The 13,456-nt window shown below is 38.0% G+C and overlaps 1 protein-coding gene across 1 annotated transcript; it reads right to left on the reverse strand.

The window, feature by feature from the left end:
• Positions 1 to 356: 356 nt before the first annotated feature.
• LOC122009525 (nudix hydrolase 19, chloroplastic-like) lies at positions 357 to 3,956 on the reverse strand. Its single transcript, XM_042565712.1, has 6 exons — positions 3,293 to 3,956; positions 2,852 to 2,992; positions 2,666 to 2,770; positions 2,403 to 2,502; positions 1,004 to 1,096; positions 357 to 923 (listed from the first exon to the last, which is right to left on the reverse strand). Exons 1-6 carry the CDS (start codon positions 3,854 to 3,856, stop codon positions 637 to 639), a joined length of 1,290 nt encoding a protein of 429 aa, XP_042421646.1. The 5' UTR covers positions 3,857 to 3,956; the 3' UTR covers positions 357 to 636.
• Between the last annotated feature and the right edge of the window lie 9,500 nt (positions 3,957 to 13,456).

Consider the following 13,456-nt stretch of genomic DNA (forward strand, 5'->3'; position numbering starts at 1 on the left):
AAAATTCTTAATCCAATTAAACAAACCCTCATAATTAACCATTGATTTGGTTTACGGATATTACATGTAGATATGCTATTACAAGGTCGGTTGCATTGTCAATTTTCTACTTGTTAGTAGGAGTGGCGGCTTTGTTCATGTAGGCACAAATCACACGTTTTTTTGGGGGGAATTTTGTAGCTATGCAAACTGTTGTAATTAGCATTGTTTACATATATGATACTCTTGTTTAATAAGATGAGCTGTCTTTGTTGTCGACTTCTTGTAATGAGAACATCCAAGATTCTAATTTATAGTAGGAAAAAAGTTTCTGATATTAAATAGGTCATACTAATATGAAATTGGTATACCATGACTAATTGTAAAATTGTTTTTGCAAGTTAAAAACAATTATGACTAATTCTAATTACAAGTATACCATGAAAAATAATTGACAAAGTTGCCAACTATTTTTCATGTACAAATATGCTCACAGAACATATAAAACACAATTCAAAAGTTTTTTGACTGTTAAAACCTCCACAAGAATAACTAATAGAAGACAATGAGAGATCCTGTATCTGGAGTAGTTGTTGTCTGGACATGGTCATAAATTTGGCCACATTATTCCAAGGCATTGATCCGGTAATCATTAAATCATAAGTTAGAGAGAGAGCTCAATTGCTTAGACTCCAACCCATTGCTAGAATGTGTATCTTCATGAACCCATGATGATATAAGATGGTGAGCGATGGCATATGGTCCAGGTACAAACATTGGCGCAAGATCTCCACCTCCAATATTCAAGTCTATTGCGGAAACCTGACCTCTCTCGAGACCCTTGCAGATTTGGTTCACTTTGTTTGCAGTTGTCTTGTAAGTTCTCTCATATTCGTTGTAAGTGAGAGCTTTCTTCACGTCCTCTCTTTTATACCACTGTGCATCTAGTGAGATGAGAACAAGAATGAAATTATGAACTGGTTTTACTGTAACATTTTGCGTGAAAGCTACTGACTGTGGTTACCTTGAAGCTCCGATTTGTCGACATGGATATCAAATGTTTTAGCATAGGCAAAGAACCCCATCATCAACTGGCAGGGCATACTGCCAGGCCCAACTGAGAAAATCTTAGATTTCATCAATACAAGTAGCCAATTCTTTATGTAGTAAGTTAAGAGAACAGAAAATTCACATTTCAGTGAGGACATTCATGTTTGTTTCTTGATTAAGGCAGAAGAAAAAGACTGAGTATGCATATTTTGTTTATTAGCTATCATGAAAAATTAAAAGGAAATTGAAGGTTTCAAAAGATTCAAAAGATTCATGAACCATGTGACTGAATTATTCAAGTGCTCAAATGTTAAACAAAATAAAATATTGTTGAATGCACAATATATACCTTTTTGTTGCTAAAAATATTCAAATTGCAAGTACATTTTGTTAATTTGTTCTAATGAATACTTTTTTAATATTAAAAAAAGAATTCAAAAGATTCTTGAATCATTTGACAAAATTCTAAAAGGCTGCATGCGTAAAAAAAAAGCACATATAATTGAATACAAGAAAGATATACAACTTGCCTTTCATTTACCTATGTGCATTCAAATTTTGAACATCAAATTTTGTGTTCAATTTCTTCATCTCCTTTCACTTAGCTTTCTATCTTCACAATATTGTTTGGAGTGTGAATTATAAAAAATCATTCCGTATTTTTTTTGCCTACCTGTTCAAATTATATTTACTAGGAAAAGGTTTAGAGTTAGTTAATGTTTAGGATGTTACATCATTGCCATTATGAGAACCATTATTAAACCTTATGGCGTTGTTTAGTTCAAGGAATTGTTTCTTTTGGCCGGATAACTTTTAACTAGCTACTTTGTGCATTTATTTATTTTTGTATTCTGAAATATTTTAGGATTATATGATTACTTAGGACAAATGATTTACTTAGGATAACAAAGTTGAATAATCTACTTGCCCTCTCAATAAGAGGTTCTTTGAACTACCTTATTGAGGGGATCTATTGTATTACCCTCTCTGGAAAATAACGGGGGTATTTAGTATTTTCATAAAAGTTCACATATCTGGTTTAAAATTTAAATGCAGACCTTCAAATAGGACCAAGAATGTGCCGGAAAATACTATAGTGGCATGCTTACTTAAGTCGATGAATAGGAGTGAGAGAGAAAGGGGAGTCGCAAGTCTCAAAGTTATTTTTAAAATTGTTGCAATAAATCCGGATTTCCCTTTTGTAACCAAACAAGTAAGCTGTTTCCTAAGTTTTGGAAGTATGTCACAAACAAGAGAGTAGTGAGACAAAAACAAGTAAATAAATAAATAAAAATCTTATGAAATGCAGTCTTAGGCTACTCTGTCAAAATATGTTACACTAAAAAAATCAAAAAGAAGAGACAAGTAGGTACCAGGCCATGGCTGAGAACTATGGTAAACGACTTCACCAACTTCAATACCAGTCTCTTCCAAAGTTTCTCTTCTTACAGCCTCTTCTAAGCTCTCCCCTGGCTAATAACATTTAGCGGTTAAGATGTAGTGCAGACAAGACCCATTCAAGCCAATTTTACAAACAAAAAGTCGTTCAAACTGAATGAGAAGCAGTTCATATTGTAATCATATTAATTTATCAATAAAGCAAAACATATCAGTTGGGTGAATATGGGATCAATACCTCTATAAAGCCTGCAAGACAAGTCCATAGACGAGGTGCCAACCTGGATTGGTCGCTTAACAATGCACGATCATTCTCTTTGTCAATAACTAGCATAATTACAACCTGCTCCAAGCCATAATCCATATGATGTGCAAGCAAATAGAACAATTGAATAATGGCATAAGTAAATGGATGAAGCCATACAGGATCAACTCGTGGATATATCTTCTTTTTGCAGGACTCATTAGCGCATTGCTTTCTTCTTCCTGAATCAATGGAAGCTGTGGGAGATCCACAGTGCCCGCAAAATCGCGATGTTCTATGCCACTCCAGCAGTGCCCCAGCCTGATAAGACACAAGGAGGAAAAGTTGAAACTTCTATTGCAAGATGCCATGACAGCATATAGAAACTAACAGATAGCAAAAACACTACCAAGATTTGTTACCAAAATTCACAGAGATCTGCAAGTATTCAAAAAGAAGGAATAGCACAATCATCATCAAGAACAACGATTTCCATTATCAGAATGATTGGTTGATGAAACAGATGGGCATTGGCTGTCATTAGGTTAGCTCTTTTGTGATCAATTCTCCTACAAAAAACACTGGAATCAAAGGAAAAGAAAGACTGAAAGAGGTTATTACATGTCCAGCAATGGCCAACGCCCCCATCGCATCTGAATCAGCCCAATTGGTAGCAACCATTAGGGTCCTCAGGTCGACGAAGCCAAATCCATCCCCAGGGAGTCCCAAATGAAGGTTTTCTGCGTTAGAAACGTCGACAGCCCAAGAAACGGGGCCGGCTTCCTCCTCGGGATCCGATCCCAAGTAGATAAAGGATTCCGCCGGGATACCGCTTACCTTTGCTGGAGAAACCCATCCGATGCTCCATTTGGGGGCCGAATCCGATGTGGAGTCGGTGGAGCGGACCCAAGCTCGTCCCTTTCTGAAAGGCAAAACCCTAGCGACGGCGGAGGACTCGGCATCTCCACCGGAGAGGAAAGACTTGAGGGAGTCGAGGGCGGAGCTGGGGGAAGACGTAGAGTCCGAGTTGGAGGATCTCAGCGGGTTCCCGGCAAAGGTTTGGAATTTAAGGTTGATGGGCATGGCTGCGAGGTAGCGAGGACGAGAAGGAGCAAAGGCTTCGAGGACTAGGGTTAGCGCCGTCAGAGAAGGTCGTCTCCGCCCTGGAATGAGGTTGAGTAGCATCTCGCGGCCGCCATGGTTTTCATGGCGACCGAGAACTTTCTTCCACGGCGACAGAAAACCATGGACGGATGAACCTGCGAACGAAAGCTGGTTGGAACGGATGATGTGAAGGAAAGCGTAAACATCGGTCTACTTGTCAAAGTGTTCGTTCGCAGAAACCTGCGAGAGAAATTGAACCACAATCACGTGCTTTTAGATGCGCACACGTGGACGGTGCAGATGGATGGTGGACGCCGTCTTGCGACTTTCGCTTTGGCTTCACTTATCATTCCGTTGACCGTTGCGTGTTTTTATTGATAAATATATATTGTTTTAAAAAAATATCTTTAGGTTTTTTTAGAAAATACATGTTATTCCTAAAAAATATATATTGATTTTTTTTAAAAAAAGATCTTTAGCTTTTTTTTAGAAAATACATTTGTAGTAATTTTAATCATAACTATTGTATAATTAATTTAGGTTAAAAACTTTTTAAATAATGATATAATATTTTTGATCAAAATTAGTATATGGATTTGTTTGATCACTTAAAAATTATTCATAAATTCTAAAGTTCTTCTAAATGCATTTATTTAGCAAGATTGAATTATCATAATCTTTAGAGTGCAATTTAAATTTAAAAAAAAAATTATTTAAAGGTTTTGGTTAAAATTGATGACAAATTTGTATGTTACATTAAAAAAAACTCATATATTTAAAGAATGTGTATAATGTATATTTATTTATTTTTAAAATATATATTTGATGATAATTTTTTGAATTTATAAATTTCAAAAATATATATTTTTTAAAATATTTTTATAAACTTTGACTGTTTTTAACAAATTATTTTTAAAAATTTTATGATACAATTCATATGTTCTCTATTTTTATTTTTATTTTTATTTTTAGAATATCTGAAATTTATAATTTTTTAAAATTTGGTATTCTGAATGATATCTTTAAACTTATAAATTAAATAACGATTTAAAAATTTTATGTCAATATCTATATTAATTGGAAAAAAATGCAAAAGGATGACCAAATTAAGAGAAACCTCAAATGAGCATTTTTTTTTTTTTTTTGTAAAAAAAACATCAAATGAGCGTCCTATCTATAATTTTATCTCTTAAATATCCTTGATCTATTGTTATTGTAGCAACTATCGATAACTACTATAACATATAGAAGCTATAAGCTGATAGCTGTTATAACATGTAGAAGCTAACTATTCGCTGCAACACATTATAGCTATTAGTTTCTACATGGTGGATTGTGATCATATAATACTCATTTCAAATGTAGTGGATATGATGAAGTCTCCTTAGTTTGTTTTGCTCAATGAAATATTATTTTAACTAGATTAACACTGTCAAATAAGTAAAATTAGCATAAGTTAATTATACAGCTATAGAAGCTAGCAACCAACTTCTACCTATTGTAGCAATTAGCTGCTAGCTTCTACACGACCAATCATGATTAAATAATGCTTATTTCAAATGTAATGGGCATGATGGAGTCCCCTTAGTTTGTTTTACTCATTGAAATATTATTTTAATCATATTTGTTCTTGTCCGAAAGCGGAGAAGATGGTTGTCTAAGGATATGACTCTATGGTTGACTAGGCGAAGACTCCACGTGATTCTGCAATACAAAAGGCATTAGTGCCGAGCCGGGAAGGTTCCCGGTGTTGGCGCTCTAACGCTCAAGTCAGTCCTTCATAAGGAAGAGTAAGAAATCTATAGCAACGAGGGTGTAGAATAGCAAAGTAACACATACCTTTTCCTATAAATGAGAACCCCCTTTTATAGTGTCACTGCAGTATTTGTGCACGTATTTCAAAGCATATGCATATTTTCCAAAGTGCCCTAGGAAAAGACAAGTCAAAAAATATCCTTGACATCTTTCCTTAAGCGAGCATATAAATCCATGATGTGATAGGTTGGAAGTGTCTAAAGTACAGTCTAGCTGATGGGCATGCTCCGTTGGCAGGGACATAAACCTCCAAAATGGTACAATGAGATACGTAGGTATGTCCCACTACAGGTCGATCGAACGCTTACAAGAGCTTATCGGCAAGCAGGGGTGGATCCAGAGATAAATTTTAACGAGGGCTAACAGAATATCTTTTGCAACATAATAAATATATTTAATAACAAAAAGTTCAATTTGACATCATAAAAAGATAAAATACTAAATTAATAAATTACAATTAGACTATTGCTTATTGAAGTATTGGTTAACACTTGGTGACATATTAGGTGGTCATTGGATAAGAAAGAGGAGGCAACTGCATCCTGCGGCTTTTCATCTTTTGGAAACGCTGTAATATTTGCTCATTTTCAATTGTTGAAAAGATATCTTTCTCGATGTATACGACTAGACTGTCATTCATCCACTCGTCTCCCATTCTATTACGTAAATCAGTCTTTAATATCTTCATCGCAGAAAATACTCTTTCAACAGAAGCGGTCACAACTGATAAAACTAATGTCATCTTAATCAGACGATAAACCAATGGATAAGCTTGATTTTTAGAGTTTCAATAATTTTCTGAGCCAAACTTCCCAAATCTTCAATTCCAGAAAAATTTGGATCCTGTCGTATATTATGAATGAAATTATGAAGTTGTTGCTCAATAACTATACAATCATTTGTTGAGAAGTCCTCAGGATATAAATCACAAAGTCGAACGAGTTTCTGAACATTGAATTCAGAAAAAGAATTCCTTGGATGAAGACATGGTATACAACTAAGCAATTCTGTGTCAACTTCTGAAAAACGAGTATTCATCTCTTGTATAACTAAATCAACAACCTAACATTGTAATTTGCAAGAATAATAATTAATAAGTAAAAAAAATCTTATTAATGAATATAATAATAATAAATTTTTTTTAGAAATAATACCTAATAGAAAATTTCCACACGATAATAATGCAAATTGGTGATGACTTGCCTTCTACGTCTACTACGACCACCAGTCAAACAATTGTCTTTCATCTCCGGCACTGGGATCTCATTCAACTCACAAAATGTGTTGACTTTATCTGTAATTGTATGCCATCCTTCTTCTCTAAATATTTGAAATTGATCTTTCACACTCTCAATCAAACTTATGGCTTGGACAATATTTTGATCCTTTTGTTGTAATACAAGTGACAACTCATGTGTCATCCCCAATATCATATTCATCAAGTGCAACATGAAAACAAACTCATAATTCTCCATTTCTGAATCAAACTTTTGGCAACCCCTCTATTATCAAAATAATTAGAATCATCACAAATATTCTCCAACACTTGTATCACTGAAGGTCACATAGATAATAAACGACCCAATGTCAAGTAGTGTGATCCCCAACGAGTGTCTCCTGGCCTTACTAAATTAGTTTCTTGATTTTTGCCACTGCCCGTACTAATGTCTCCACCCTCCAACATTGCAACAATTCTTTCATGTTCAATTTACCTAAGTTGATCTCTCCTTTTACATGATGCTCCTGTCATATTGACAATGATAGTGACATAGTTAAAAAAATCACTCGTATTGAGATTACTCTTGGCAACAGCAACAATAACTAACTATAATTGGTGAGAAAAATAATGAATATACCTTGCATATGGATTTTATTACAAAATGAGAGATTTCAACCCATTAAATTCACCCCGTAGATTTGAAGCTCCATCATATCATTGACCTCTCAGTCTAGATAATGATAATCCATGTTTCACAAATAAAGCATCAATAGTATCCTTCAAAGAACGAGAGCTAGTGTCAAATACATGTACAATTGCAAGGAATCGTTCAATCACCTGTACTCTTTTGTTCACATATCTCAATACAACTCCCATTTACTCCATTGAAATTTCTTGAGATTCATCAACCATTAAGGAGAAAACATTGTTTCCAATATCTTCGATTATGGAAAGTGTGATCTCAGAGGCACAAGCACGCATAAAGTCTTTTTGAATTGCTGTAGAAATAATTTGATTGCTTCCGGGAGCATTTTGATTAACAACCTTTGAAACTTCCTCATTTCGTTGAATGTACCATTGAAGCAATTCAAGACAGTTTCCTCTATTTAAAGAATTACTTGACTCATCATGTCCACGGAAAGACAGTCCCTGCTTCAAAAGAAATCGCGTAACATCCAACATTGTTGTTAAACGAGTGTGATAAGAAACCTCTATATCTCACCCATGTGCTCGTAATATATTTGAAACACTATGTCTTTGATCTTGAAAAGATTCAAACTGTACTCTAGCATGATTGTGACAACTATCTATGACACTATTATGCAAATTAAATCTTTCTAAAACATTTTTCCAATTAATGAATCCTGTTTTTACAAAGGCATCTTCTTTATATCGACCTCCTTTATTTGATGGTTTAAAAAGATAACACCATAAGCAAAACACAGCATCTTTTGATATGCTATATTCTAGCCATGTATATATTTTATACCAACTATCTTGGAAACTCCTTTCTTGATTACCAAAAGATCTTTTTGGATACGTATGCCCAATTGGTTGGCAGGGCCCCCTAGTCAAGTACTCTCTTTGGACTTGATATCGAATAGAAATATCAAACTCTTTAATTGATTTTCGTAATCCAGGATCACTAACAATATCATTTAAATCTAATTCCACATGAGATTGAATTTTCACAACTTCACTAATATTAGGATCATTGGAAAAACCCTCACGAAAATGTTTAGGTTTAAAAAATCTCTCCATAATCTACATAAATAAATAATTAAAAATAAAGTCATGTATATGATGTAATTAAATTAATATTCACAAATCACAATTAATTTAAACTCTAAACCCCCTAATTTAAATTGAAATAAAAAAGTAAAAAAAGAAATAAGAATGGTAAAAAAAATTAACCTTGAATTATGTGAATGACTTGAGCAATGGTGGCCTAGTGGCTAGGGGCTTCCCAATAAGACAACGACTTTCCAAAACAAGTGAGAAAATAACACAATAAGTTTACTATTTACCTCGAATAACACTGTACCAATGAATAATATTAATTTTCATATTTGGTAATGGTAGTCAATAGAACAATTTAAAATAAAAGAGATTTTGAGAACAAAGTCACACATAATCCAATCAATTAATCAACACAAGAAAAAAATAGTAGAGAAAAACACAAGAGAGGGAGGCAACGGACCAAGTGGGCGGCTACTGCAGTCGGCAGGCGGTGGACCGACGGACCAAGGATTGGTCGGTGGCAGACTGGTGGGTGGCGCATGGCGGACCGGCAGACAGTGGAATCAACACTAGAAAAAAAACATAGAAAAACAAGGAGGCGGCGAACCTAGTGGGCGGCTGGCGGCTGCTAGCCTGCTGCAGTTGATGGGTAGCGGACCGGCGGGCGGCAGACTAGTCGACGACGGACCGACGGACAGCGGAATCAACACAAGAAAACAAAATAAAAGTAAAAAAAAAATCAGAGAGGGAGGCGGCGAACCGCGGACCTAATGGGCGGCTGCTGCAGTCAGCGAGCGGCAGATCAGCGGGCGGCAGATCAGCGGGCGGCGGACCAGCGGCCGGCGGACCAACAAGCGGCGAACCGGTGGGCGTCGGACTGGTGGGCGGTGGACAGCGGACGATAGAACGCGAACGGCGGACAGCGGAACGAAGCGCCGACTGCTGACTGCTGAGGCGGAGTCGCGATCGCGAGGAGGGAGAAAGCACAATTGACGAACTGACGAAGGCCAAAAAAAACCATATGGATGACCTATTGGGCATTGGGCTTTGGCTGCAAAGTAAGGCTTTTAAATTTTATTTAATTTTTTTTTTTAAAAAAAAGATGAAAACCTAACTGCTTTCGTTTTTGTCCACTGTTGGACGCTGAACTTCTCACGTCAGACGCTGAACTTCTCATGTCGGACTCCTCTTTAGCTCTTTCTCCGACAAATCTTGGCGAGGGCTTCATCCCCCTCCAGCCCTCGCTTAGATCCGCCCTTGTCAACAAGGACATCCCCGCTTGGTCATACTTAACAGAGCTATCTTCCTTTATTCGACCTTTCATCCGACTAGCTATGGCGTCCGGCCAGGATGATGGTCCGGGGGATTTATGTCTTGTCTCTTACCACAGTCACAAGCTCTCCACTGATGGTCGTCCTAATAGCCATGTTCGATAGGCCGTGTAGCCCGTTTGACCCACTACGCTTGGCTGGGGGACCTGTGCTTCGATTGTCTTTACTTTAACCTCCACGTCAGCCATGTTGGAGCAATCCCAATGGTCCGTGGGATCATATGTTTTGGTGTTTTGGCAAAGGATTTAAGTTAGGTTCACCTTTGTATTTAATATGTGTACTTGAGTTGTGCAGGACTGTAGGATACACATGTGACTCAGGTTGATGGCTTCGGGTCCGGTGAAGGATGGAGCATCCGAGGGACCGTGGACAAGGCAGCGAGGACAGGGGCCGAGGGAAGTGACTTCGAGACATATGTGAAGGATGACATTGGGGACGAGCCGCGGGCTTGTATGCATCCTAGGGACGAGAGCCAAAGAGGAAGTAGGCTTGATGGAAAAAGGTCAAGGCTGCGAAGGAAGCGTCAAATGAGTCGTAAGGGTGAGAGTTCGAGTGTTGTGAGAGAATGTACTCGGTACCAGTCGACTGCATGTTTCATCAGTCGACTGGTGCAGTTGACTGGGAGCGAACAGAATGCTTTTGTTCGCTCAACCAGTGTGGAGCAGTCGACTGCTAGTTTTAGCAATCAACTGGTATCGAGCAGTTGGGATGTAACAGTCGAATTTCCACAGAGGACAGTCGACTGCATGTTTTGGTAGTCGACTGGTAGGCGGGGTTTCCAACCCGTGGCCTATATAACCAAGCCTTGGGAGCTTGGTTATAGTTGACGAAATAGAGGTGGTTAATCTCTATTAGTAGTTTACCTATGCCCTAGCTTGTAAAGAGTCCTTGGTGAGAGTTGTGGTGAGGTTTCTCCACCCACAAGGAGCTACGTGAGCTAGCCGGAGGTCTTCCGGGGAGTAATCCACCGCCGGATAGGGATCGCCCACCTCAAGGACACGCCGTGGAGTAAGAGCTTTATCTCTGAACCATGTAAATGATCGTGTAGCTTGGTTTGCATTCTTCTTGTCTTTAGTTTAATTTCCTTTAGCTTGTTTGTTTTGTATATTTCGCTGCGCATACTAACAAGTGTAGGAAGATCAATCAATTTGGGGGCGCCGTCTATCCAACCCCCCTTCAAGCCGGCCGACCGATCCCTTACAAGTGGTATCAAAGCGAGGCCGCTCTATGTCGGACTAATTGCTGAGGAAACAAAGATGACCGTCTTGATAGAACCGCCAAAGTTTGAAGGCGGAGGCTTACGGGACTTCACATATTGGATGATGAAGATGGAGGTCTTCTTCAACACGGATTGAGACACCATGATGGTGGTCCAAGAGCCGTTCGAAGTTCCGAAGGACAAGAAGGGAAAGAGACTCCGACCGCGTCATTGGAAGGAGGAGCAAACCTCACGGTCAAAGGTAAATTCAAAAGTAATATCGATTTTAATTGATATTTTACCTAATGACATGATGAGTCGTGTAGGTGAATATGAGAACGCCCATGATTTATGGAGCAAGATAAAGAAGGTTCCATGGGAAGAACCTTTGTCTACACAAGAGGAGGAAAAATCCGAAGAAATGGATGAAGAAGCTCAAGTAAAGAAGGATCAATCGGATGTGGAGACCAATTCAACATCAAAAGAAGAAGAGGAAGTGAATTTAGTCACATTTGAGTAAAAGGGTGAAGAAAGGCCATCCACAAGTGTGGATGAGGAAGATATAGCATCTACATCCTCAAAGGTTGAAGAAGAATCCAAGACAAGTGAAGAAGAAGAAGAAGAAATCTTGGAAGAAGTCAACCTAGTGAGCACCTCCACCGAAGCAAAGTCAAAAGATCACATTGTGTGCTTCGGATGCAATGAAAGGGGACACTACAAAAGTAGATGTCCAATGGGTAAGAAGGTAACGCCTAAACCCACTCAAATTATTTTAGATACTAATTTGGGTTGTAGGTATGATGATGCCAAGAAGAAGAAGGAGAAGAAGCACATTAGATGTTTCACTTGTGGTGAAATAGGCACTACCACACCAAATGCCCAAAGAAGAGAGAGCTCAAAAAGTTAGGGCATTTAAGGATGTGGGAAAAGAAGTGGAGGAAGAATGGAGGCTCATGTCAAGGGGGAGCTCCAAAGGTAAAGGATAAGGTAAACCCTAATTTAAATTTGAAGTCAAATTTAAATTCCTCCATGCATGTTAGGGAAAATAATGTTAATCATTATATGCCCATGCAAAATTTTGGTCTCAAATATCATGATAGGAGTAGGGTAATTGTAGATCAAAACCCTAGGAGACTCATTCATGAAAAATCTAGAAATGGTAGACCTAAGGAGACCCAAGACATTAATCCCAAGAAGGGGAGACATATGCCTAGAAAGGATAGGTCTAGGAATGTCCAATTTGGACAAATTAACTCTAGGGTTAGGAACCTAGAGAATGAGAATCAAGCCTTAAGGGGAAAGCTTGATAAGTTAGAACATTTCCTTAAGAGATTCAATGTTGGATCTAAGGAATTAAATATGGTGTTGGGTAGCCAAAGACCCAACCATGATAGATCGGGCTTGGGATACCGATCTATTCCCTCCAAGGCTAATGAGAGATCATATGCTAGGGTGGCAAATGATCGTGGCAAGGGAGAGTCCTCCAAAGTTAAGGGAAAGTCTTATGCTAGGGTTGCATATGACTATAGCAAGGAGAAGCTAATAAATGGCAAGGGAAAGTCATTTAAAGGTAAGGAGAAATTAACCAAGGACAAGGTGTCCAAGGTTAAGAAAGTTAGGTTTGTAGGCCAAGTGTCACCGGAGGTCCGGTGACACCAATGTGGCCTAGCTATTGTGGATGAGTCACCTAGGGAGGTGGCTAAGACTAAGGGCTTTAGGGGGAGGTCTAAGAGTCAAGTTGGGGCTCATGCCCAATGGATTTCAAGTGGGTTTTACTTGGTTGTCTAGGTTGGGTCATGAAATGTGCCAAGTGGTTTGGAGACAGACTTGAGTCTCAAACCTAGGATTTTGGCACAATTGGTTTATGTTTCATGCAAGAAATATGACAATTGGGGTCATATAGCATGAAAATTGATTTTGGATGTATAGATGTCATATAAACCAATGCTAGGGATGCATTATGGGTTAGTATGGGCAAATACATCAAGAGGAAGCCAAAACTAGAACTTTAGGTCAAGGTTCAATTGAACCATTTAGCTAGTTTTGGATTTTGTGTCAATCTTGAGATTGGTGATAGACACATTTTTGAATATATTTTTCCCAAGTAGACATGGGTAAAACAGACCTCTCCATAAAATTTAGAAATTTTTGGATGTCTGTGGAATTATTGGCGTATTTCTGAATTTGAATCAGAAATGTTGAAAAAGGCTGAAACAGTGTGCCAGTCGACTGGTATAGTTACCAGTCGACTAGTAATAGTAAAAATCAAACACAGAATAGTTCTGTGTGCTGTTTCGATGAGGCCAGTCGACTGGGGCAGTCGACTGATACCAGGTTGATTCTGTTTTCAGCTTTGGTTTTGACCAGGTCAGCTCATA

This window comes from Zingiber officinale, chromosome 8A (genome assembly GCF_018446385.1).
Source record: "Zingiber officinale cultivar Zhangliang chromosome 8A, Zo_v1.1, whole genome shotgun sequence".
Lineage (NCBI taxonomy): Eukaryota > Viridiplantae > Streptophyta > Magnoliopsida > Zingiberales > Zingiberaceae > Zingiber > Zingiber officinale.

Coding starts and splice junctions, on each gene's coding strand:
- LOC122009525 (XM_042565712.1), bottom strand. CDS start 3,856: ATGCTACTCAACCTCATTCCAGGGCGGAGACGACCTTCTCTGACGGCG. Junction 2,993..3,292: donor CGTTGGCCATTGCTGGACAT/GTAATAACCTCT, acceptor GTGTCTTATCAG/GCTGGGGCACTGCTGGAGTG. Junction 1,097..2,402: donor TAGTTCTCAGCCATGGCCTG/GTACCTACTTGT, acceptor AGATTTTCTCAG/TTGGGCCTGGCAGTATGCCC.